Here is a 24,477-nt window from a genome sequence, read left to right as displayed (position 1 = left end):
TATGCATGGTCAGGGTCAGGAAGGCATTGATACTTGCTGCCTTCTCCTGGAGCTCAGAGAGGAAAGCCAGTATTTCTGGAGAAAGGACTATCTGTCCAAATAGCAGAGGGCTTTATTTTTATCTTGGCTCTTGGTAGACGTGTGTTCTCTATATGTAAGTGTTTAGAGTGAAGATACAGGTTGGACAGAAGAGGATCTGGATTTTCTGGGGTGGGATTTAATTAATTCAGCTGTTCTGTGCCTATGTCTTAGGAATGTAATGAAGCAACTCTTTCTGAGGAAGTCCCTAAGTTCCCTAGATACTCAAAAGGAGAAAGACAAATGGCTTTAAGGCCATCAGAAAAGGTCATGTACACCTAATTCATGTGCTCAAACTTGGATGAGTAAGAACTCCCTCTAGAGGTTTTCACAGTCACCTACTGCTTTTTATTGACAACAAAGTGAATTTAAGCATTTCAGAAAGACTGATCTTCAAAGTCTTAAAATACAGCTCTGTTTGATGCATAATTGGGGTGAACTGCATCCAACCATGCACCTCAATATTACAGTATCTTGGTGAGGACAAAACAGCCAATACAGATTCTAACCATTAAGATAAAGGGAGAAATTTCTTTGTTGACTGATTTCATAACAACAGAAAAAGTTCTGCATTTCACATTATAGAAGTTCACAGAAGGCTGGGATTGTATTGGCTTCTCCAGTCAAAGCTCCCCAAGATGTGGTACACCTAGGAGGAATGCTAAAGCAGAAAATACATAGCAAAGCCAAGCAGACAGCATGGATATAGCAACTGTTGGCAGACACTCCAGCAGACTGGGGGAATTAAGAAGCTGTTTCTTTAGTCCACTGCCTAATGACTCTGATCAGGTATATAATAATAATAATAATAATAATAATAATAATAAAGCATTTCCCATATTCTTCTGTATTCTAAGACAGAAAAGCCATTAAATCTACTAAGGCTGTACTGTCTCATAGACAACCTAGTAGCAGCAGGAACAATACTGAGCTCTGGAGGCCCAAGTGGAGTAGGCATCAGTCAAGCCATGTTTCCTCAGTGTTCATGCCTTTTCCAGGCAAGAACCTGAGAGGCAACCATACCCATCCAGAGCCCTCTCCATACCTTCAACCTGCTGCTCTGACTCCAAGGCAAAGTCAGTACTTGGCTGGCTGTAGCTACACTTAAGAGTAAAATAAAATAAAATAAAATAAAATAAAATAAAATAAAATAAAATAAAATAAAATAAAATAAAGTGGCTTTCTAAGGATTTCTTTGTGTTCTCACCATCTGAAAACTCTCCATGCATTCTGCTTTGCTGTTTCTTCATCCTTCTTTCAAACCTTCTCTGGAAAGATCTGTCTTCCTGTTTCTCCTTTTCTGTTTAATGGTCTTAGTGGAACATTTTATCTTTGCAAAACATTTTCAGATTCACTTTGCATGAAAGGCACTGTCCTGAGGAAAGGCCAGCTCATATTGTTATTTGCCCAGAAAGCAAGAAAGAGCAATAAAAGAGCAACTTAATTATTTTGGAGCTGCAGTGCTTCCCACTACCATGGCCTCTGCATGAGACCCTGACACAGCCACCAGCACAGAGTGCAAGAGGCATGATGTTGCTGACAACTCCTCCAGTGCTGCTTTAACCAATGTCACTGAGCAGCTCACAGCAATTGAATGAGCTGCCACAAAGAGCGGCAGGACATCAGTGATGTAATGCAAGCTAGATAAACATCAGGAAATATCAGTGACCTCCAAAAATCATAAAAACTTTTCTGCCTCTTTCTCCTCTGCTGAACAAAAGTGTACCTTCTTCCAGCAGCGCTGCTCACCTCCTCTCGACAGGTGCTTTGTTCAGGAAAAGAGTGAAGAATCAGACCACAGCTGCAAAAATTGAATTCCCACTCATTGCCTAAGTACTGGTATCTTTTTGTAGCTACACAAGCTAGGATCATGTAGCTACATTATGTAGGTTTAAATTGTGAGACACACTGGATAGACCTGGATCTGACTTCTGAGTTTCTCCCAGAGCCCAGGATCACTAGTGACTATGCCTGATGCTGTGGGGTAAGCACATTCATCAGTAGGAAGCACTTAAGAATTTCTTCATTCCTCAATGGATTAGGTTTTGAACTAAAATCCACCAAAGTGAGAAAAATCCAAGGGATCACAATTTATCTTTAGAAAGCACTGATTTCTTTTTGGCCAGTGCTAGTGACTGCATGCCTGGCTTACCAGCCACTTTAGTATTTGCTTTTCCTTCCCTTCTTCCTCCTGCTTGACCTTAGGGGGAAATTCTTGCTGCCTGTCCTAGCTTGTAATTCCACTGATGGAATAACGGAGCTATAAAAGAAGCATTTCTTATGGGTTCTTTTTTTAAAAGATGTAAACATTTGGGTTTACTGCTTTTGCTTCTCCCATCTCCTTAGAATTTTGTACCTGGGCCCCAACTATATGACAAAATCAATGTTGAGAACTTTAATTCACCATCTGTTTATACCCACTGACATCCCAGACACAGGACTTATACCAAAGAGACCCCTAGTCTGAGTACACAAGTAAGAGAGGATATAGCAAAATGTCAGCTTTTTTTTTTTTGTGTGTGTGTGTGGTTTGTGCAGCATTCTTCCCCCCTAATCTAACCATTGCCAGTTCTGTTGTAGACATCTACAATATTTCTTTCCTCACAGTTTCAACAGGCTTTGTATGCTATTGCCACAACAGCTCTTGCACTCAGCAAGTCCACTGCCAAATGTGCCCTTTTCTGCAGTGGCTGCAGGTTGAACTGAGCCAGGTTAAGGGTATAATAGCACTAACTGATACTCTTCTTTTTGAGTTTCCAACTCAAGAAGAAAAACCTAAAAAAGAAAAACAAAAAGCCAAAAACAAAAAACGACAAAAACACTGACTTTCTTTTTCACAGGTGAAATACGGAAAGGGGACTTTTGCCACTTGAAAGCCAAACCCACATCATATGTATGCCACTGCATTCACAGGTTATTATCAAGGAGAAATAAGTTTCAACCATTGACATGTTTTAGAGGTGGACTTGGCAGTCCTTGGGAACAGTTGGACTTGATTTTAAAGGACTTTTCCAACCTAGTTGATTCTATGATTCTATGATCCCTTGTGAATAACTTTTCCTTTAAGATTTGCCTTTTATTTATTTATTCATATGTCTTGTTCCTCCAAAACTTTGTTTCATGACATCCCAAGTTACTCTTCTACTGAAACCACATAGAACTGTATCAAAAAGAGCACATCCCACAGAAGTGCTTCTGCAGCACATTACGAACTGTGCAGCTCCCGAAAAGCAATTTTAAATGAAGAACAACCTTTTCCAACATCCTTTTCAGAACTGCACATGGACATTAGCCAGACAGAAGACTGAGCTGCAGAGGGTGTATTAAACTCCCCATCTGCTCTTCACAGGGCTCATCACTGATTTCTAACTCACAGTAAAGTCATTTGGCCAAAAAAATATCATAGTGAATGAGACAAGTGCACCAGAAGCCAGCTGATCCTTTCCTTCCACAGTGTCTTGGGAAGGAAATGTGTCCAAGCCAGCCAACGTTTTCCCATTATTTGATTCCAGAGTATGTGATAGCTGTAAGTAAGTCACTCTCCAAATGAACTAGCGAAGCCAGATTATGTTCTCATTTGCACTGCTTTATAGGCATTATCTCAGTTGGTCTTGGCATGACCATTAATTCACTCCCGTGTAAACGATGTCAAAGTATCCTCAAGAGCCTCAGCAGCTGTCCTGAAAACTTGAAAGAGTTTTCAGAAAGACCCCTACAAGTTTCCACGTCCCAGAGAGGTTGCTTTTCCAACCCACTCCTTTATTGTGCCAGGTTGTGGTCCTACAATTTGCACCCCCACAGACTCCCTACAGCAAAGGATCCTCCATTTCCCACGGGCTGCTCTGCCCAGCTACATGTAGGCTCCGCATGCTCGCTCTTTGGAAATGGACCAGCCTGGGGAGCTGTGGAGCGACACCTTTCACCGGTATGGGACAGCCGTGGGGCGGCAAGAGCCGGGTGCCAGTGCGGGCTTGTAGGATGCCCGGTAAATCCAGGTGACTTCTATCCTCGCAATCCCAGCGAGGCGGAGGGATTTCTCTCCTCTGCGGACGAGCGAACCTCCCTGCCCGGACTCGCCCGCAGGGCCGGCAGTGTGTGTGCCGTCCCCCGCGCACAGCCGCTGCAGCCCCGTGGCAGGGCTCGGGGCCGACGGGCGGTGGCGGGGACGGGAGAGGGGAGGGCAGTGGGCGGCGCTCCCGTTTGGGCCGCGCGGGACAGCGGCGGGAGGGGAGCCGGAGCCGGGTAGCGGGAACGGGAGAAGGAGCTGGAGCCGGAGCTGCAGCCGCAGCCGGAGCAGGGCGCGGTGAGCGGAGCGCGGGGTGTCTGCGGGCAGGACGGTGCCGCGCTGCCGGTGCCGCTTAAGCCGAAGCGTTCCGGAGCGGTCTGGCCGTCCCTTTTTTTTAAAGGCGGTCGGCACTTCGGGCTTGGGTGCTGTTTCTCCCCCTGCCGAAATCTCGATGAGCTTCGTCCGGTCGAGCCTCGATGAGCCGGGCAGCTGAGAATTGTTGATCGTTGCTCTTTGTACAGCGCCGACACCGGTTCCGCTCGGTGCCCGGTGCGAGCGGTGCCTTACCGAGGGCAGCGCCTGCCCTCCGTGCCTCACCGGCTGCTACTGCTGCGGGGTTCCTCCCCGTGCTCGGTCCCCTGTGTGACCAAGGGCATTCGTTGGGTTTTCACATGCCTTTAACCTAGGTGTGTGTTAGGCCTGTGTTTGTTTCTTCCCAAATGCTTTTTGCAAAGAACCTTTGTCCTTACTGGCTTCGTGGGTCGTCAGAGTGCTTGAATGGAATTGAACGCTTCCTCGTTTCGGAGAAACTGCTTGTGCTGGAGGCAGAGAGGGGAGAGCATAGGGACAACAGCTGGGGTGCTCTGCTTCTGGCGGGAGGGATGCCGAGAGAAGGGAGTCATGGGTTGATTTCCATGTGTGAAGGATGCTGCAGACTGGGGGTTTGGTATTGCAGACCGTTGGGTCGTCACTCTGCAAGTACATTTCTGACTCTATGGGTATAAGCATAGATTGCCAGCCGTGGGCTCTTTCACATTGTTTGGGGGAAGATGACAGGAAAGGAATTGCTCCCTCTGCAAATAAATTGTAAATGCCCATACAGTGTACTGGGAGAAGAGCTGAACTTAGACAGCACAAGGTAGAAAAATAAAACAGGGCGGATGCACAAAAACGTGCCCTTTCCAAACTCTGTGTCTAGCTAAAAGCTGCAGGCTGTTACAGCTCTTAGTATAGGTAATAAAGTTTGGGACAGAAAGCAAGTGAAGCAAACTCTTCTTACGCTTGCAAATGCTAAACAATTAGAGGGAATTTGTGAAAATAGTGGTAAAGGGCTGAGCATTTGCCACACTGATTAACATTTATGTAAGCAAAGACAATTAGGAATGCACACGGGGTATTATTGAATTCTCAGGTGATTATAGCAGAATGGGAGAAAGATAAATAGAAGAAATTTATAAAATCTGGACCATGTAAGGATGCATGTAGTGCTGGTAGTTTTACTCTGGTAAGTCATCCAGGTGGAGGGCTGTTCCCTTGTGATTTGTGTTTTACAGTCATTTTGCCCCGTTCTGATGTTTTTGTGCCTGAACAGACAGAAACAAAGGATAGCCTGAAACCACCAGCCTCCTTCTCCCTGCTTTAAAGCCTAAAAGGGCTTTTCCTCCTTAGGGGTGGTTGCAGATGCTTGTAGCTGGGTACTGGCTGCCTTTCTTCCCCACCTCATCCTCAGACTGGGTTATCCATATCACCTGAAGTGGTTGAAGGGGAGTTAAGAATGTCACCCCCTCCTCCCTCATGTTTCCCTGGCTTTCCACTGCTCTGATGTGCAGGCTTGCCTGCCTGCAGACTGCTGCTTGCTGTATCCAGTATGTGTGCATTGCTATTAACAGGAGAGAAATGCTTTAGAACCTTCCAATGAGGGGAAGGGCTCCTGGGTTATTTCAGCATCCAAGTCTACTCTAGTACTATCACCAAGTAGGTGGGTGTATGTATATGAATATATTTTGTTTAGGAAACTATTGCTGCTTGCATTTTGTTAACCTTTTCAGATGTAAAAGGCTGACTGGGATAGCTTGTGTCTGCCAAGTATCTTGGTTCATAACTGGGTCTTACGGGTGCAGCACAAATCATAAATTGTATTCTGTAAATTCCCCATCCGAGGCAGGAAGCAGTGCAGTTTTCCTCCCAGCCCCATCTATGCAAAAGCAAAAGAGGAATTAGCTCAATGATAGAGTACATCCAGGAGTTACTGAAAAATCTGATGTTTCTGATAGGCTTGAGACTTGGAATTTAAATACTAGAAAGTCAAGACATTTTCACCTCTACCTCTACTCTCTTGCAAGCACTCCTCCCCTTGTGTCTTCATGATCGCGGTTACCTCCTTTTCCTGGTTTGCACAAAGGAAATCCTGTTACGGCATAGTCGATCCATGGCACTGCTGCAAAAACCCACCTTTTAGCTTGCATTTCCCCACTTCTGCTGCTCCCCCTTCTCCCCTGAGTCGGACATGTCAGTCATAGGCTTCACTTTCAAGTGTCCTCAATAGCCTCCCCGTATGTCATGTACCACCTCTCCTGCTTTACCAAGACATACCCCTGGGCTTTGATCAGCCTGTGCTCTCAGCATCTATCTCCCTCAACACAAAGGTTATAGCTTTTGCCGAGCTTCATCTTGTAGCTTCATAGAGGTACCCTGTCCATCATTTCATTAATTTCCTTGATATATCCCAGCACATTTGCTTTTGTTGTGATGCCTTCAGCAGCTGTCTGGTGAGGTGCTGAGACCAGCCCTCGCCTGTGCTGCCACAATCCCTGTCACTGGAGTTAGTCTAGCTCTGACTGGATATGAGCACAATAATGTCTTCTAAAGCAAGGACACCTGAGAGGCAGTGTTACACAAAATATTACCTAGCATCAGCAGAAGCTCTCCTTCCGTGTCTACATTATCCTCACTTGCTCTTTTTGGCATTTCAGGTGCAACCCTGCCCCCTTATGCTTACATGTTACAGCGTTACACTGCAATTCCCTTTGCAAGAGTGTTGTCCCTTTGCATAAAGTCATTGCAGACTGTTTTGCAAACGGTGACAGTATGACAATATTATGCACACAAATACATATATGATAATGCCAGTTTCTTTGTCAAAGGTGAGCATGCAACCTGCATTGTAAAATAAGGGATGGTGTGAGAATGGAGAGCTTTTCTGTTATACCATTGAGAGGAAAGAGAATTGAAGGTTTTCCTATGTCTGTCTTGGTAAAGCAGGCTGAGGCACCTGAGTAGGGAAGCAGAGTTACAGCAAGCGGAGTTACTGTGATAGCACATCTTTGCGTAAAATTCCTTTGACATTTAAGTTCATGGTACACAGCTAGTACTGCATCTGCTTTTTTGGTTTCTGAAACATGATGATGCATTAACAGAACCAAGTGCACAAAATTCTGTCCTGGCTTTATGTTGTGTCAGGATTTCTAAGGAGGTTAACATGAAATCTGCTTGACGTTTTTGGGTTTGATATGGACCGTATACTTTATTTCTATAAAATACATTGAAGCCAGTGTTTCAGCTAAATTTTATTATAGGAAAGTATTTTCTTATTACTCTGGATTCCACTTACTGGGTCACAACTTTCATTAGTTAAGGACTAATAACCCTACTGACTAGCAAAGTTAAGGGCCACTTACTGTTCAGCAGAGCCCCTTGCTGATATCTGCAGGGAGGGCTCCCGAAATGGGGTGGATGTGCTGTTGGACATTCTGAGCGACAAAGACTCTCAGCTATGCTCTTGTGTACAGCCACCTCATCTGGCATTGGGAAGGACACTGTACCATAGCACTGAAGGGGACAATAGCGACCTTAAATCTATTCACTTCCAGATTTAGGTACATTTTGTCCTAGAACTGTATTCCTGATAGGTGAAGGGGTCTCTGACTGATATTTCTGATGGTTTTTCCCCTTTACCTGAAGGGATGCTGAACCTGAGAGTCTGAACCCTGCAAATTGTTAGCTTCACTTGTGGGTGTGATGGAGAAGGAAAGCAAGCTCTGATAACAAGGACTGCTTGCCCTGGGGCTTGATATTTTATCTGGTAGATTTTGCTCTGAGAAAAGGATGTGGAGAAGCTGGAGTATTGCCCTATGAGAAGTCCGTGCAGCTTCAGAAAGGGCAGACACAGCACACAGCCCTCCACTGCAGTGTTCATTTGACCCCAAGTGTGGAGCCCAGTGCTGGTCTGCTTGATTGAATACAAAAGGTGGTTATTGGGAGTCCATGCTAAGAGTCAGGCACAAGCTAACAAAGCTTAATTAACTGTTGTTTGTTCTGAGATTAATTGCATCACCCCCCCCCCCCCCCATGTGCTGGGAGGCATCTTCTCAGAGCCTTATCAGTGTCAGTGGCATGCTCCAGGCAGCCCCTCTCAGCCTTGGCAAGGATGGGTAGCAGGACTATGGTGACTTAACCATGAAAAGACATGGCAAGACAGAAGTGGCTGAAATATTTTCATATTCTACTGAGGAAAATGGGCTTTAACTAAATTTTTCTCTTTACCTTCCTTTCTTTTTGCCCTGTGAAAAAAGGAAATCTGTAGTTAAACAGCAGTTCCACCCTACACTAAATTTCCTATTCAAACAAAACTTTAAAATCTGGGGTTGCAAGAAATCAAATGAGACATTGTTCCACAAAACACAGAAATGAAGGAATCCTGATACTCAGTGGTTTCTCCCTCTTCCCTGGCTAGCCTTGCCCTGGACCTCCTTTCCTGCTGGGCATCCGTGGTCTGTTACTTTGACAGTGACATCTTAGCAGCTGTTTTGGCTGTAGAAGTCAATTACTGAGATCCAAAGCTATTAGGGGGAACCAAATGGTGTGTGAAACTTTGATCTTCCTGATCATCTGCTGTCATTAAACTTTAGGAGCACAACTGTCATTGAGGTGTCTGCCTGGGGTTGAATTTGGCTGAGAGTGGCCAACAGGAACAAAAGTTATTCGGAGTGGGAATAAAAGGAATAATTCTGGGACTGGACAGAAAGAAATCTCACTGTGTATGCTTGCCATTTGAATATGAATACATGCATTTAAAGAGCCTTGAGGATGTATTGTGTTTTGCACTGCATTACCAGCGTGTTTAATCAGCTCAAGATTTGGTGGGCTCTGTTCCCTTCGACTTGCTGGGGATTGGGCTGTTGTATTGAATGAAGGGCTAAGTGGGCAAGAGCAGTGCTCTGTGTGTTAGGAGGGAGAGGAATAAAGAAGATTCTGCAGAGACAAAAGAGAGATGGAAAAAGAAGCAAAATATTTTCTGTTTGCCTTGTTTGAAGATACAGTCCCTGTTGCAGAGATCTGTGCCTCTTTCTCCCAGAGAGCTGTTCTGAAAGAAACAAAGAGAAGGGAAAGGGTCTCTGCTACAAGCGGACAAAACTGAGGGACATAGGATTGAGCTGTTACATGAGGCAGATCTGCCAGAGAAGAGGTACGTGGGGACTGTTGCATTCCCCTCTCCATCCCAGTACCACTGCCTGCCTCAGCCTGTGTGCTTCTGGGCAGGGTGACAGGGTGCATGCCCTCACATCCAGAGGATGTGCTGCGTCCATCCCTGGGGAATCTGACTTTGGGTTCACCTGCAGCCCCCCCACCTCTCCTTCTGCATGGGGGAGTGATCAGGAAGCTGTCTAACTCCCTTTGGGTGGAACAGTAGTATACTCAATGTTATAACATTTGGATTTCAACAACGCTGACTTAACAGCTGCATTAGATAATTTTCTTTATTGAACTTGGACAGGCTTAAACCATAAGTGATTCAGTGAAGGGATGAAAGCAATACAACAATGCATTAACTTTCATCCCCAGAGGTCTGCTTCTCTAGTGCGCTTCAAACCAAATGTGCTGAAAGGGTAGAGCTCTGAGATGTGTAATGATTGTGCAAGTGTCTTTTCTTTCCCAGAGGGGAGGATCTTTCTGAAAGTGGCCCTGCTTTTGCTTTAATCTGCATCATCTGGGATTGTTTCTTCATATACAAACAATTTAATTTGTTTTATTAAAAACAGTTCAGGGGCCACATTTTATTTTAGATATTGAATGAATGTAGCACACAAAATTCTGCTAGCTATCCTTGTGTGTATACAGTATTCAGTTTGGGGATTTCAGGTAAGTGAACTTGAACTGCAGATTGTTTGAAATAAAGAGAATAAATAAATAGTAGTGTGTAATCCAGAAAGACTGATTCCCAGTAGGAGTCTTTAGGGGATAATGTGAAATGGATTAGACTGCAGATACAGTGCTATGGTGCTTAAAGAGGTGTCAGGGACAACAGGCTGTCTTGGTCCTGGAGCACTCTGCAAAAGAAGAGGAGGCAGGTGTTGTACCGGAGCATGGCTGTAGAGCAGAGATCAGGATCACGGTTTCAATGTTATACGTGCAGTGCTGTAACTGGACAGAAGAAGGATGTGTCTAGCAGAAATAAAACAGAAGCCAGAATTCCAGTCATTTTTTTTTTTCTGAAACTTTTGGCATAGAGAGTAGTCAAAATTCAGCACTTTTCCTCCCTGTTTTATTTCTCAATGTCGTTATTACTAAATTTTTCAACTTTTATGTGCTTTTTTATAGGGGCTTTTCTCAGTATGCAGTCCTTTTAGATTTGGGCGTGATAACTAATCACATCCTGTGCATTGGACGCTTGGCTTTCATCCCCATATATTCCTGCTTGTAAGTATTTTAGTCATTCTCCTTGCTAGCTTTTATCTTACTTTTAAAGAGGTTCAACTGACGGGCTCTGGATCTGATCCCAGGTTATGATGGGTTTGCTTTACACTGATATAAATAACTGTATAATCTGCAGATTCATGGGAAATGTAAATGACAAAAGCATTTGAGCCTATCTGAATTAATCTAAGTATCCTTATGGCTTTGAGAATTTCCTTTTTGCAACCCCACACAAAACCCTAAATAAAATATGATTTGATTTTCACCGCAACCAAGCCATCTGGGCACTTGTCTTCTTAGATTTTGACAGTCATAAATTTAAATCACATAAAATGATAATTTAAAAAAATGAAATTAGACCATACATTAAAGGAGGACTTTGCTTGTGGCTGGAAATAATTTTTCCTTTTCCTTGAGTGTGCTATTTTATTGAGTCAGTTGGTGACTGGTTCTGTTTCCCAGGCAGAGTGGTGAAGGGATTCTCTGCTCCTGGAGGGTCCATCTGTAACAGGAAAAAGAAGCAACCTGCTTACTTGTGCCTTTTGATTGCTAAAAGCATACATACAAGAATAAGAATTAAGGATCATATTCTTGCTAAACTCCAAATTAACATTCTTTGTCTTTGCTACCTGTGTTTTCAATGGAAAAAAATGTTGCTCACTTTTTTTTTTGCTTAGATTTACTGTCTAATTTAGTTGCATGATATTAAATTGCTACATTTTTCCAGTCTAGAGCAAATTGTTTTTCAAGGCTGAAGAATTCCCTATATATAACGCTCATTCAGTCCTTTAGTATGAGCATGCAAATGTATTTTTATTGGCATTAAATGCTTTGTGTTACATATTACCTGGAAGAACATTATGTGGTGATATAGTCCTATATGTTACAGAAAATAAACATGGAAAATGAAGGTTGCGAGGAGGAATATGAAAGAATTAAACCAGAAGCTCACTGGCCATTGTACATATATTGCATTAACAAGGGTCATGAGATGTTTTAATCTTTTAATAGACGTAGTGAACATTTGTTGCCAGCTTTTGGAAGTAATCACTGATAACAGAATTTGGGGAGTGACACACTTTTAGGGATAAGGTTTCATCCTGGAACTGGCATCACTGTACTGGCTGGGAACCTGCATGATCCTCCTCCTGCTCGTCCTGCCCTGGTGCTGAATGAATAGAGGTTGTTTTGCTTTCAGGTCATAAGGGATGATATCATTATCTGCTCACTCCTGGCTTTAACTTTTCAAAAGGGCAAAAGGGAGCAGAGAACACACTTGTGAGTTCTTTAACAATCGGTGTCAGCTTCAATGGATGTCCTCTGCCTCCCTTCTCCTACTCAAATCGAAGAGCTGTCTGCCTCTGTTTTAGGACAGACCCCAGACTACCATCTTGCAACTCATCTCCCTATCCTAGCCATTTCCTAGCTAGATTAATGACCAGTAATTTTAGTTCCATTTGGATCTGCTAACCACGATATCCTCCCCATCAGAGGGACAGTCCCAAGTCTTTCATTGAGGTCACATTGTTTCATTAGTGTGGGTATGCTTCTTTCATCCTCATCTCCGTGTCCCTTGGGACACGTGCAAGCATGGGAACTGGCTCCATGGGAGGACAGTGTGTGCAAGATGATGAAGCCTCATGGCCAGAGGCTCCTTCTGCCAGGATCTACGGACATCTGACATGGGCGAGTTTCTTCAGCTGTCCTGCAATGGGTCAGTGAGCAACTCTCTGCCCTGCAGAAGAAAAGGGGGTTATTTTAACAAAAACCACTGTTTTGAAGATGATGGAAATCTAATCCTTCTGCCGCACTCATCCTCTGCCTTTCTGTATACATTGAGCTGAAATAGACAAAAGGGTTTTACGTTATTGGGGAAGGAAAGCAGAGTCAGTTAACAGCATATTGACGTCTGATGGGATGAAGGACCTCACTATTGTATGTATGGTAAAGGCAAGTTAAGCTCTCCTCTGTAAGGAGTTGTTTACAATAAGGGCTTTTTAGAATACCTCTTCCTTGTAAAGAAAGAGTTGATGGGAGACTATGACAAAAATATTAGTTTGTGTAGCATAAAAATGCTGCTTTTCTTTGGTGCCAATTTGTCTCTGCCTGAACATTTTGAAACCTCTGAAACAGCCAAGGTATTTCTCAGCTTGTAGTCACAAAAGCCAGGAAGAACCAAGAAAGCAAAGTGCTTCTCTTTGGCTGATAAATTTTCAAGAAAATGAACCAGATTTGCCTGTGCTTCCTGTTTCTCAAGGGCTTCAGTGGTTGTGAGTATGTTATATTAAGTTCACTGAGCCTGGAGAAATAGAATTGTTGCATCAAGATATGCAGAGAAATACAATACAGGCAACTGGATGGTAAAGGTTTTATGACATTGGGACTATGAAAAAGCTCTCTGTTTACTACATGCCATTCTGGAGAGTGCTCAAGTCTCATTTATCATTCACCTTGGACTGAATTGGGAGATGATTAGTGTCTCAGCAATGCTCAACACTGAATTACATATACTACATATAATTTGGCACCTAGGGCATATGCTAATTGATGAGGTCTCTGCTCCTGAGCACATTTCCATTTTCTGAAAAAAATAGGTTTTATAACAGGTGCGCCATCAAAGTTTCAGGCGGTGGATAGCTTTGGCATGGCTACCCAGACTGATACTACTCATTACCTGGGATTTACCTCTTACGTAGTGATGGCTCACTTAATCCCTTACCAGTTTGCCCTGCTTTGGTGAATGCCAGTTTGCCTGTCTCCTTCTTACGTAGGATAAAAGAGAAAATGAAAAACTCCAATTGAGGCTGCCTACAGTATCTTCTAGGTAGCCCTACCCTTGGAATAAGGGTGGTTGTCCTCACCTGTGAAAAACTGATTTATACTGAGGACATGAATGGAAGAAAAATGCACAGCTGGAAGAAAATACAATAGTGCTTCTGGTAGAAAAGTGAGGATGTACAAATGACACCATGTGTGTAGCAGGCCCTCTCCTTGTGTGCCAGCTGTCATATTTGGGGACTAAAGAAGCAGAACAAGGTTTTGCACTCTTGCACATCTAAACCCAGCAGAGTGTGGTGGTGGAGTCTGTGCCACCTTGGTACAGTGAGTTGTTTTACTGAAGTGTGTGAATCTTTCTAAGCAGTTTGCCCATCAGAGCAGCAAGGCTGAGTAGTGGATTAACAGCAGCAAGAAAACTCATCCAGTGTCAGAAAGGCAGATCGTGACCTGAGACTTTCAGCAGTGGGGTTGGACTTGACTTGATAACTCAGGAAGTCTCAAGTTGTGCATCCCTGTCTTTTGATTGCAGAGGTGTCTCTGAGATCCAGCTCTCTAATGCAGATCCAGCTACCCCACAAAATCTGAGTCCCCCAGCAGACAGGTCCCAGTTCTCCTTCCCAAGAGTTTTCAGGATTGGCTATTTGGGAAGCCTTCTCCCATCAGACTTCCTCTCCATCTCCAGTCATTTTGCAACATCACTTTAAATTCAGTCTTCGCCTTAAACCAGTTCAGCTTTCCAACAACAGATGAGTGAAAGGTACAGACTACTACAGAATTTGAAAGCTTTGGCTCCTCAGTTGAATTCCTTGATCAGTTTATGGCTCCTAGAAAGACAGTGGGTTTATTGTAGTAAGCCACTTTGTTTTGCCATCATACTTCGAAGTCAGTGACAAAATCCCCAGTCATTTTTTGGGACCAGGTTTGGGCTAGATGTTATGATGTTGTTCTGTTTAGTTTTCAGAAATGCACAAAACCAATTGCCAGAACAGAAGGTGAGGCTGACATCTGGCTTTATTGGGGGATATTCCTTTGGGAGGATTAGGATAAGAGAGATAAATGATACATGCTACTTACTTTCTCCCAGCAGAAGCAGGAACCTGAGCCAAAGAATAGCAATGGTCCACTGAACAAAACTACTTGTGGATCCCACTCCTAGAAGCTGAGAGGTCTGATTTGCAGCATGGCAGAGGTTGGTGCAGCCCTAGGACTTTGTAGTGGAGTTTTGGTCCAGCATTTGCACCCATACCCCACATCACTGGCTGAGCTATCCTGGCTGCTCTCCATCAGGATTGAAGTGTTGGAACAGCACCAGGGAACATCATCATGATCAGATCCATTTTCTTTCTGTATGTGTTTTGTACCTTCCCTATGAATACTACTCAGATGTCAGGACCAGATATGTTCACACTCTGTATGATTTTGCTGTTTACTCCAACAGGGTAAAACCTTTTAAAATGAGTAGAACCTTACACTTTAGGTCTGTATTTTTAGATGTGTGATTAAAACATCACAGATTTTTTTTTTCATCTTCCTTAAAATATTACCCTAAGAGCCACTTTAGCTGAAGCTACATTTTGTGGTGAGATTCATTTACACCTCACGTCAGTACACACTGTGAGTGAGGCAACTAGGATCTGGACCATAGTCATTTGGAATCCGAGTTTTAGTGTCTCTATTCTCAATACAAAATACTTGGTTAAAAATAGCCCTGTTGACATTGAAAGACCTATAAAGGCTCTCGTCTAGCAAAACACATCTCTGCTTAACTGTGAGGTTCTGATTAGTTCTATTTAAGGCCATAAATTTCCCACTGACTTCAGAGAAAGACCCATGCCAAAGTTCTTCCATGTACCAGGGCCAAAACTATTAATGGGAAAAGAAGAACTTAGCAGATTTAAAATTTGTGAAGAATTTAAAGGCTTTTAACTTCTGCCATGTTAAAGAATTTATGTGAATTAATTCCTTAAGCTATTATAGAGCAATTCAATTAATAATGGTTCTGCTTTTCATTATGATGAGTAATCAAGGATAAGCATCTTCTATATCAAAGCTTATCTTTTAGAAAGGATAAATTAGCTATAATGCACTTAACTACTTCCAGAACGTGAAATGAACATGTATTGTTCCATTAGTTAATTTTGGGTCCCTGAATTAAAGACAGTTCAAAAGGAATATAATCTCATAAGGATCTCTTTGTTCAGTCTGTTGTGACTTATTTCACAAAGTACAATAAATACTGTTTCTTGTGGGGCTAAATACTATTAGGGCTATAAGATGGTTTTGGTTTAGTATATTTTCTGCATCAGTATGAGTTACCACAAGCGTAAGAATTTTTTTATCTGGTGTTTGTAGATGCAATTTTGTACTCCTGCGTATCTTGTAAGCTGTTGGGGTGGTGGTGTGTAAGCTCCACAGTAAAACAATCAATGCAATTAATGAAAGATAGAAACAACATCTGGAATGTAACCTTTTATGCATGAAAACATTACAGATGGGTATGTGCTAGTAAATTAATCCAGGCCAAGACATAAGCCTGTCTGTCTTCATCTCTCCTGTTGAATTAGCAAGCACACCTCCTGGCATGGTTTTGGCCAGCAAGCATCCTCCAAGCAATGCCTGGACATATGTGGGGTTACAACTGGCCGTTATTCATTCCCAAAGGCAGCTGTGATTTGGCCAGCCTGTCCACGGGGATAAAAGGGAGTTTAGTCATCTTGATGCAGCACAGGTTGTCCTCAAGATCAGAAAATAGCCTTGACCTGTTTTATGTAGTAGTATAGATGTAGTTCACAGTATCACAGTATGCTAGAGATTGGAAGGGACCTCAGAAGATCATCTAGTCCAATCCCCCTGCCGGAGCAGGAACACCTAGATGTTACACAGGAATGTGTCCAGGCGGGTTTTGAATGTCTCCAGGGAAGGAGACTCCACAACCTCCCTGGGCAGCCTGTTCCAGTGTTCATCACCCTCACTGAGAAGAAGTTTCTTCTCAAGTTTAAGTGGAACCTCTTGTGTTCCAGTTTGTACCCATTACCCCTTGTCCTATCATTGTTTGCCACTGAGTAGAGCCTGGCTCCATCCTCATGACCCTCCCCGTTTATATATTTATATACACTAATAAGGTCACCCCTCAGTCTCCTCTTCTCTAAACTATAGAGACCCAGCTCCCTCAGTCTTTCCTCATAAGGGAGATGCTCCACTCCCTTAATCATCTTCGTTGCCCTGCGCTGGACTCTCTCCAGCAGCTCCCTGTCCTTCTTGAACTGAGGGGCCCAGAACTGGACACAATATTCCAGATGTGGTCTCACCAGGGCAGAGTAGAGGGGAAGGAGGACCTCTCTCGACCTACTAACCACCGCCCTTCTAATACACCCCAGGATGCCATTGGCCTTCTTAGCCACAAGGGCACAGTGTTGGCTCATGGTCATCCTGTCGTCCACTAGGACCCCCAGGTCCCTCTCCCCTACACTGCTCTCTAACAGGTCGTTCCCCAACCTATACTGGAACCTGGGGTTGTTCCTGCCCAGATGCAGGACTCTACACTTTCCCTTGTTATATTTCATCAAGTTACTCCCTGCCCAACTCTCCAGCCTGTCCAGGTCTCGCTGGATGGCAGCACAGCCTTCTGGCGTGTCAGCCACTCCTCCCAGCTTAGTGTCATCAGCAAACTTGCTGATAGTACACTCAATTCCCTCATCTAAATCATTGATGAATATATTAAATAATACTGGTCCCAGTACTGACCCTTGAGGCACTCCACTGGTTACAGGCCTCCAACTAGACTCAGCCCCATAGACTACAACTCTCTGGCTTCTCTCCTTCAGCCAGTTCACAGTCCACCTCACTACCTGATCATCCAGTCCACACTTCCTCAATTTAGCTGTGAGGATGCTGTGAGAGACTGTGTCAAATGCTTTGCTGAAGTCAAGGTAGACCACATCCACCGCTCTGCCAGCATCCATCCACCGTGTTATTTCCTCATAAAAGGCTAAGAGATTGGTCAAACATGATATTCCCCTTGGTGAAGCCATGTTGACTGCCCCTCATAACCCTCTTATCCTTGATATGCCTTAAGATGGCACCAAGGATAAGGTGTTCCATCACTTTCCCAGGGATGGAGGTGAGGCTGACCAGTCTATAGTTACCCGGGTCCTCCTTCTTGCCCTTTTTGAAGACTGGAGTGACATTTGCTTTCCTCCAGTCCTCAGGCACCTCTCCCATTTCCCAAGACTTGGGAAAGATGATGGAGAGTGGTCTAGCAATGACTTCCGCCAGTTCCCTCAGCACCCGCGGGTGCATCCCATCTGGACCCATGGATTTATGGATGTCCAGATTGCTCAACTGGTCTCTAACCCATTCCTCATCGACTAAGGCAAACCGCTCCGTTGACCTGACTTCATCTGAGGTCTCAGGGGTACAGGGCTCTTCAGGACTGCCCGCAGCAGAGTAGACAGAGACAAAGAAGGCATTCAGTAACTCTGCCATCTCTGTATCTTCTGTCACCAGGGCACCCATCCCGTTCGTCAGTGGGCCTGCATTGCCTCTGGTGTTAGTTTTGTCTGCCATGTATTTGAAAAAGCTCTTTCTGCTGTCCTCGACCCCTCTTGCCAGATTTAATTCTAAGGGTGCCTTAGTCCTCCTAGCTGCCTTCCTACATCCTCTAGCAGCAGCCTTATATTCCTCCCAAGTGGCCAGCCCCTCCTTCCATGACCTGTAAACTCTCCTCTTCCACTTGAGCATACCCAGCAATTCCCTATTTAGCCACGCAGGTCTCCTGGCCCTCTTCCTTGACTTCCTATCTGTCGGGATGCTCTGATCTTGAGCTCGGAAAAAGCAATCCTTGAATGCCAACCAACTATCTTGGGCCCCTTTACCTTCAAGCAGCCTTGCCCATGGGATTTCCCCTAGCAATTGCTTGAAAAGGCCAAAGTTTGCCCTGCTAAAGTCCAGGGTTGCAATTCTACTTGCTATTCTACTGGTCCTGCCACACAAGATCCTGAATTCCACCATCTTGTGGTTGCTGCAACCAAGGCAGCCCTCAACTCTTACTGCTTCGACCAGACCCTCCTTGTTAGTGAGGATGAGATCCAGCAGTGCTCCTCTCCTGGTTGGCTCATCCACCATTTGCAGGAGGAAGTTATCATCCATACACTGGAGGAACCTCCTGGACTGTGGCTGGGTTGCCGAGTGGTCCCTCCAGCAAACATCAGGGAAGTTAAAATCCCCCACAACGACCACGGCCTGTGACTGTGAGGCTGCTCTCAGCTGCCTGTAGAAGGCCTCGTCAACTTCCTCACCCTGATCTGGTGGCCTGTAACAGCCTGTTTTATGTAGTAGTATAGATGTAGTTCTGAGGTATAGAAAGTAAAAGTAGGGTTTAAAAATGTAGAATCAGGTTCTACCTACCACTTAATGTAGTCCTTGTTTCCTCAGGCACTTTGGGCTTTTTGTGGCATATAGCATAACATCCTAAATGTAAATTACAGTGCAAAAGTACAGTGGATAGCTATGCAACTTCAGTGGCTGCAAAGCAAACTTCTTAGCTTTTTTCTCAGGGTGTCTTCAAGGCTTTTGTGTTCACAGAGGAGAAACAGTACCAGCAGAAAAGTACCTTATCCTTCTTAAGCATCTTGAGTTCAGGTTGGGGCTTTTATAGTTACATCATATGTCAAAAGATGTCAGCTTCTTGAAGAAAGAAGTACTTTACTGAGTTAGCAGAGGTAGCATGTTTAAAGGAAAAATTGTAAGCAGACCATTGCCAGGAACAGTGCTGAGAAACTCGTGGAAACACAGAGAGATGTTTGAGCAGTTGTGTGACAAACAGGGAGAGACCCCAGACTGTTGCATCATTACTTCCAAGGGCCTGATTTTGTCTCTGGCTGATGCTGACATTGTTTGCTTTCTCTATCAACATAAAAATCAGTAGGATTTTCCTCAAAGCTTCTAACGGTGAGTTAGAGACAATTGTATTGAACTGGGACCACAGGATGAGGCTGAAAGCAAGGTCAGGATGAGAGGGACCACACTGGGAATGGATATTGTCTTCCTTTTAGGAGGAAAGCTCACTGCCTTTCCTTATGGTGCCTGAGTATCTGCAGTTAGAGGTTGGCCATGGATGGATGGATTGAAAGATTGAATGTGCATGATTATATGCAGAAAATGAGCTTCATTTCCTATCCACTTGCACCCTGCATTATCTGTTTTCTATCAAAACAAAGGCAAGGGGTGGCACCATGTAATTCAGCTTCAGCATGTCAGCTTTTTACAAGCAGTTCCCCATCATCAAGCCTTCTCTTACACTTCCAGGCTGCACCTGGGGACTGACTACATTTTTAAACAAAACACAAAGCAGGTTAGTATACCATGATCTGCTTGTCCTGTGCCACTTTGACCTTTGCCAGCACCTGAGCTTCCAGATCCCAACACAAAGTGGCTGGAGGCAAAACTTTTTCACAGATGGGATCTCTTCCCCATTTGCTGCCCTTGGGTAGTCCCCTTGCATATGTTGAGCTGCCAGGGCTGTCCATTCCCTTGGGATATAGGTCTCAGCAGCTGCAACACTTCGTTGAAACGTGCCTGCCATTGAGATCCCCACAGCACCATTACAGCAAGATGTATTTTGATCTTTAAAACCATTTGATCCATTTTATAAATATATGGCAAGAAAGCAGGTTTGGCAGATTTTCTCATTCTGAGTACCTCTGGCAAGACAGTATGGAGTAAGTGGCTAATGGATTTGTCATTCATCATGGTGTTGATCAGCCTTGCTCATCTAGGTTGAGAAGCCTGGTATGAATATGATCATTAGAAAGGCAGCTGTTCAGTGCCAAAGGGAGTTTTCATTCCTTGACGAGGTTTTTTCCACAAGATAGATTTGGATTCCAATATGTCTGTCCCATATAAAGTACATTTTTATTGTGCCATTGCTCAGTTAAACAACTTGTGGTGGGGAATTTTAATTAATTGATGGGTAGGACTTCTCCTAATCCCTGCATTTTGGAAAATAGAGATATAAAGATATTTGTTACCTAATGCTTTAAGAATCGCAGCTTAACTTGTAAGTTAAGAACTAGACTGTATCAGATACACATTAAATCACATTATCTGCTCGTAAATTAATCTTGTTTTTTTATTTTATTTTATTTTTTCTCTCCCTTGCAGTTCTGAAGGATACAATCTCACATTGTCCTGGACTGGAGCAGTAAAGGATAAATCTGATCACTGGCTGACTTGTTATCTCTTTGTAGTGATGGACAAATGGTTGCCTAAAATAAACCCTCTGTAATGCTGCTAAAACTACCTTTGAATCCAAGATCTGTTGTGATTTTTGAAACACAAACCCCAAAATGTCAGAACCCGACCCTTCATCTGGATTTGTAGGAAACATGGAAAATGGGACTTTTCTGGAGCTATATCCCACATCCCTTTCAACTTCAGTGGATTCATCACCTGGCCATTTATCCAGTGTCTATGTCTATGTTTCAATATTCCTTAGTCTGTTAGCTTTTCTCCTTTTGCTATTGATCATTGCACTTCAGAGGTTGAAAAACATAATTTCTTCCAGTTCCTCCTACCCAGAATATAATAGTGATGCTGGAAGCTCTTTCACTAATTTAGAGGTTTGTAGTATTTCTTCCCAGCACTCTGCTCTCTCAAACCTTTCTTCATGAAACTAAATGGAAGGAAACATACAGCGAATGGAAGAGCTTTGCCCAGTTTCTTGGGAAGGTAGTGCATGCAACATTTGCCTTAGAAGACTATTATGAGGAGATGGCTTTCAAAGTTTCCATAGGGTTTTTTTCTTTCCTTTTCTAGCGTGCATTTCCCCTTTTACTAATGTTCTTTTTCATTCTGGACAATGGATAATGACATTTGTTCATCGTTTTATGCCTGCAATAGTGATGCTGTCTTTTTCTCACACATATATGGTGTTCATTACAAGTATTCCTTCCAAATTGTAATACGGTTCTAACTGAATGTGTCATTTTTCTGCTGTAGTTGTGACCCCCTTAGCTGGTTTTGTATCAGTAACATGGTCACTACTTTTCTTTTTCCTTTTTTAATTAGATAAGGACTTCTGGGTGAAATCCCTATTGCAAAAGTATAAGAAAAAACACTGCTTAAATTATAAATATTAGGACAATTTAAAGTTGTTGGTATTTGTTTGGTTTTTAATTTTCAAGTCTTTTACAGTATTTCTTGATGTTTATAAAATCCATTTCTTGAATGTTGCTTTTGTTTATTCATACTCCTAACTCATTGTGTATAAAGTCTGTATTTCAGTTTTTGAATCTCTGGTTAACTTAGTAAAGCAGCTGCAATAATGACTCTCACTGCTGAATGTGTGGAGGTATTCTTGGACCCTGTTGTGTATCATTTGCCTAATGACTTGTTCCTCCAGAGGGCAGCTTTTGCTGCTGTATCATAAATATCACATAACTCCTTCACATCCTTCACTGAATCTGTAGCTTGTTCGTACTGAATACCAGTACAAACCAGTGCTTTCTTTTAAAAGGTCTGCATATGACACCCACAGCTAGCAACTGAATAGCTAGCTCCTAAACTGTCCTTTATGTGCAAAATGTTTTTTTACTTAAGTGATCAGTGCCAGCAGGGACAGAAATTGCTTGCACTTGGTGAGGACTTCCTCAGCCAGATTTTGACCTGTAGTTTCACATACTGGGGTGAGGAGGAAACATGAGGATCTGTGTAATGGCAAGGCAAACCTGTGCTCTGACCCTCAGGAGGTGCAAGGTGTACCTGCAGAGGATAGGAAGAGATGGAAATGAAAAAGGCAGTGGCTTTCCTCCTGCTCAAAATGTAGCCCAACACTAATTTTCTGCAATACAATAACTAGCAGCATTGTGAACAGGAAGCTGTGGGCAGCTGAGAATTAAATCAAATCCAAACGACCAAAGAAATTACTTGAATGGACAAGTGTGACCTGTTAGGACTGCAGCCCCACATTTGGAAAACCTGGTGTGAATATAATCATTAGAAGGGCACCTGCTCAGTGCCAAAAACACACAGATGATGCCAGAGTTGGTGTTCACTATTTTTAAAAGTGAACCTACATCTGGTAGGTGTAATGACTTATGGTGATGAATAGCTCCTCACAAAGGTTAGAGAGCTTGCTGGCTTCCTGGGTTCAGCAGTAGCAGTCATTTTTTCTCCTTCTTAGTAGCTGGTGCAGTGCTGTGTTTTGACTTTCAGCCTGGGAACAGAGCTGATAACAACGATGTTTTGGTCTGGCCAAGGACTTTGTGAGCCTCATGCTCTGCCAGGGAGGAGGGGAAGCCGGGAGGAAGCAGAGACAGGACACCTGACCCAAACTGACCAAAGAGGTATTCCATACCACAGCACGTCATGCCCAGGATGTAACTGGGAGTTAGCCGGAAGGGCTGGGGAGACTGCGGGGTTGGACGAGGTATTGGTCGGTGCTTGGTCAGGCTGGGGGGGCGAGTTATTGGTCGGCTGGTGCCGAGGTGTTGTATTCTCTTCCCTTGTTATTTCCCTTATCATTATTATTATTGGTGGTAGCAGTAGTGATCTGTGTTATACCTTAGTTACTAAACTGTTCTTATCTCAGCCCGTGGGAGTTGCATTCTTTTCGATTCTCCTCTCCATCCCTCCGGGAGTAGGGGGAGGGAAAGAAGGGGGGGAGTGAGTGAACAAGCTGGCTGACTGGTTTTAAACCATGACACTAATACAGACCTTAAGCCTGCAGGTTCTCTGAGCCAAACTGGTTTGAGCAATATATTTAGTCCCTGGAACCTTTTATTTATCTAGATAAAAATTTCTTGTAAGTCACTTTTCACTGTAATTGATGAAAAGTGGGGAAAGAGTTAACTATTTAAAAGGGATCAGAAAAGATTGTTTCATTTCTGAAAGCTCTTACAAATACCAAACCTGTAGCAGAATGTATTTGTGTGTTGACTGGTAGATAAAAATAAATGAACTGTAAATCAAGATAGATAGAGCAACTCTTCAACTATCTTCTCTTACTGACAAAGTTGTAAATTTGTTGCTTCCTTTGCTGCAAATGCAGGAATTTAATCAAAAGCAGAGATGAGACCACAGGTTGAGATGGGTATTTATTCCCAGCTATATGTTTCCCGTTACTAGTTTATGCTTGCAGATACAGAGACATTTAATATTAAATGCAGGCTGTTGAAAACCCATCAGCTTTGTTCAATAACTTTTCAAACTTCACAAGAGCAAAAAGCATTTTTCAGACTGCACAAAGTAGCAAAGGTAACTGCAACCACATATTTGATTTTGCTTTGTAGTTTACTACATGCTATTGTTGGTTTTTTTTTCCCCACTCTGCAGTGACATATGGGACTGTACACTCATCATAATATCAGCTGAGTCGTACCTGTTCTCATCAGGACAGATTTGAGTAGAACCAAGTTGGATCCAACAGAATAGCATCACAAGAAGCCACAGTCAAAAAGCACCATAGCATTTTCAAGGTTTACTAAGTATTAGATCTTCTAGAACAAAAAGAGGACATAAAAAAACTCAACCAACCTGAGATCATGAGCTTGAGTTAACTTGAGAGCACTATAACAGGCTTCCTGGAAAAGTGGCCAATATCCCAAGGCTGTCAGTATTTAAGAGGCATTTGGACAATGCCCTTAACAACATGCTCTAACTTCTGATCAGTCCTGAAGTGGTCAGACAGTTGAACTGGATGATCCCTGTAAGATACCTTCCAACTGAATTTTTTATTCTATTCTATACTACCCTATCCTATCCTATCCTAGCTAGAGTTGTAGGGATTCTCCACCATAGTAAACTCAAAAACAGATTAGATTCTCTGTTTCATAAAATATCTTTCATTTCTCTCTTTCTTTCCCCTTCTTGCTGTCACTCACACACCAAACAGATCTGGATAGGTTGGAGAGAAATGGGCAGAG

General features: G+C 43.3%; 1 protein-coding gene across 1 annotated transcript; it reads left to right on the top strand.

Moving 5' to 3' along the window:
* Positions 1–9,120: 9,120 nt before the first annotated feature.
* SERTM1 (serine rich and transmembrane domain containing 1) lies at positions 9,121–21,516 on the top strand. The gene is made up of 2 exons (XM_061457494.1): positions 9,121–10,780; positions 20,717–21,516. Exon 2 carries the CDS (start codon positions 20,902–20,904, stop codon positions 21,223–21,225), a length of 324 nt encoding a protein of 107 aa, XP_061313478.1. The 5' UTR covers positions 9,121–10,780; positions 20,717–20,901; the 3' UTR covers positions 21,226–21,516.
* Positions 21,517–24,477: the final 2,961 nt, after the last annotated feature.

Source organism: Pezoporus flaviventris, unplaced genomic scaffold (genome assembly GCF_033815535.1).
Source record: "Pezoporus flaviventris isolate CSIRO_AGI_PZ_B2104156 unplaced genomic scaffold, CSIRO_AGI_Pfla_v1 ptg000025l, whole genome shotgun sequence".
Classification (NCBI taxonomy): Eukaryota; Metazoa; Chordata; class Aves; order Psittaciformes; family Psittacidae; genus Pezoporus; species Pezoporus flaviventris.
Note: the sequence above shows the minus strand (reverse complement) of the source record. Positions and strands in the feature narration are given on the sequence as shown.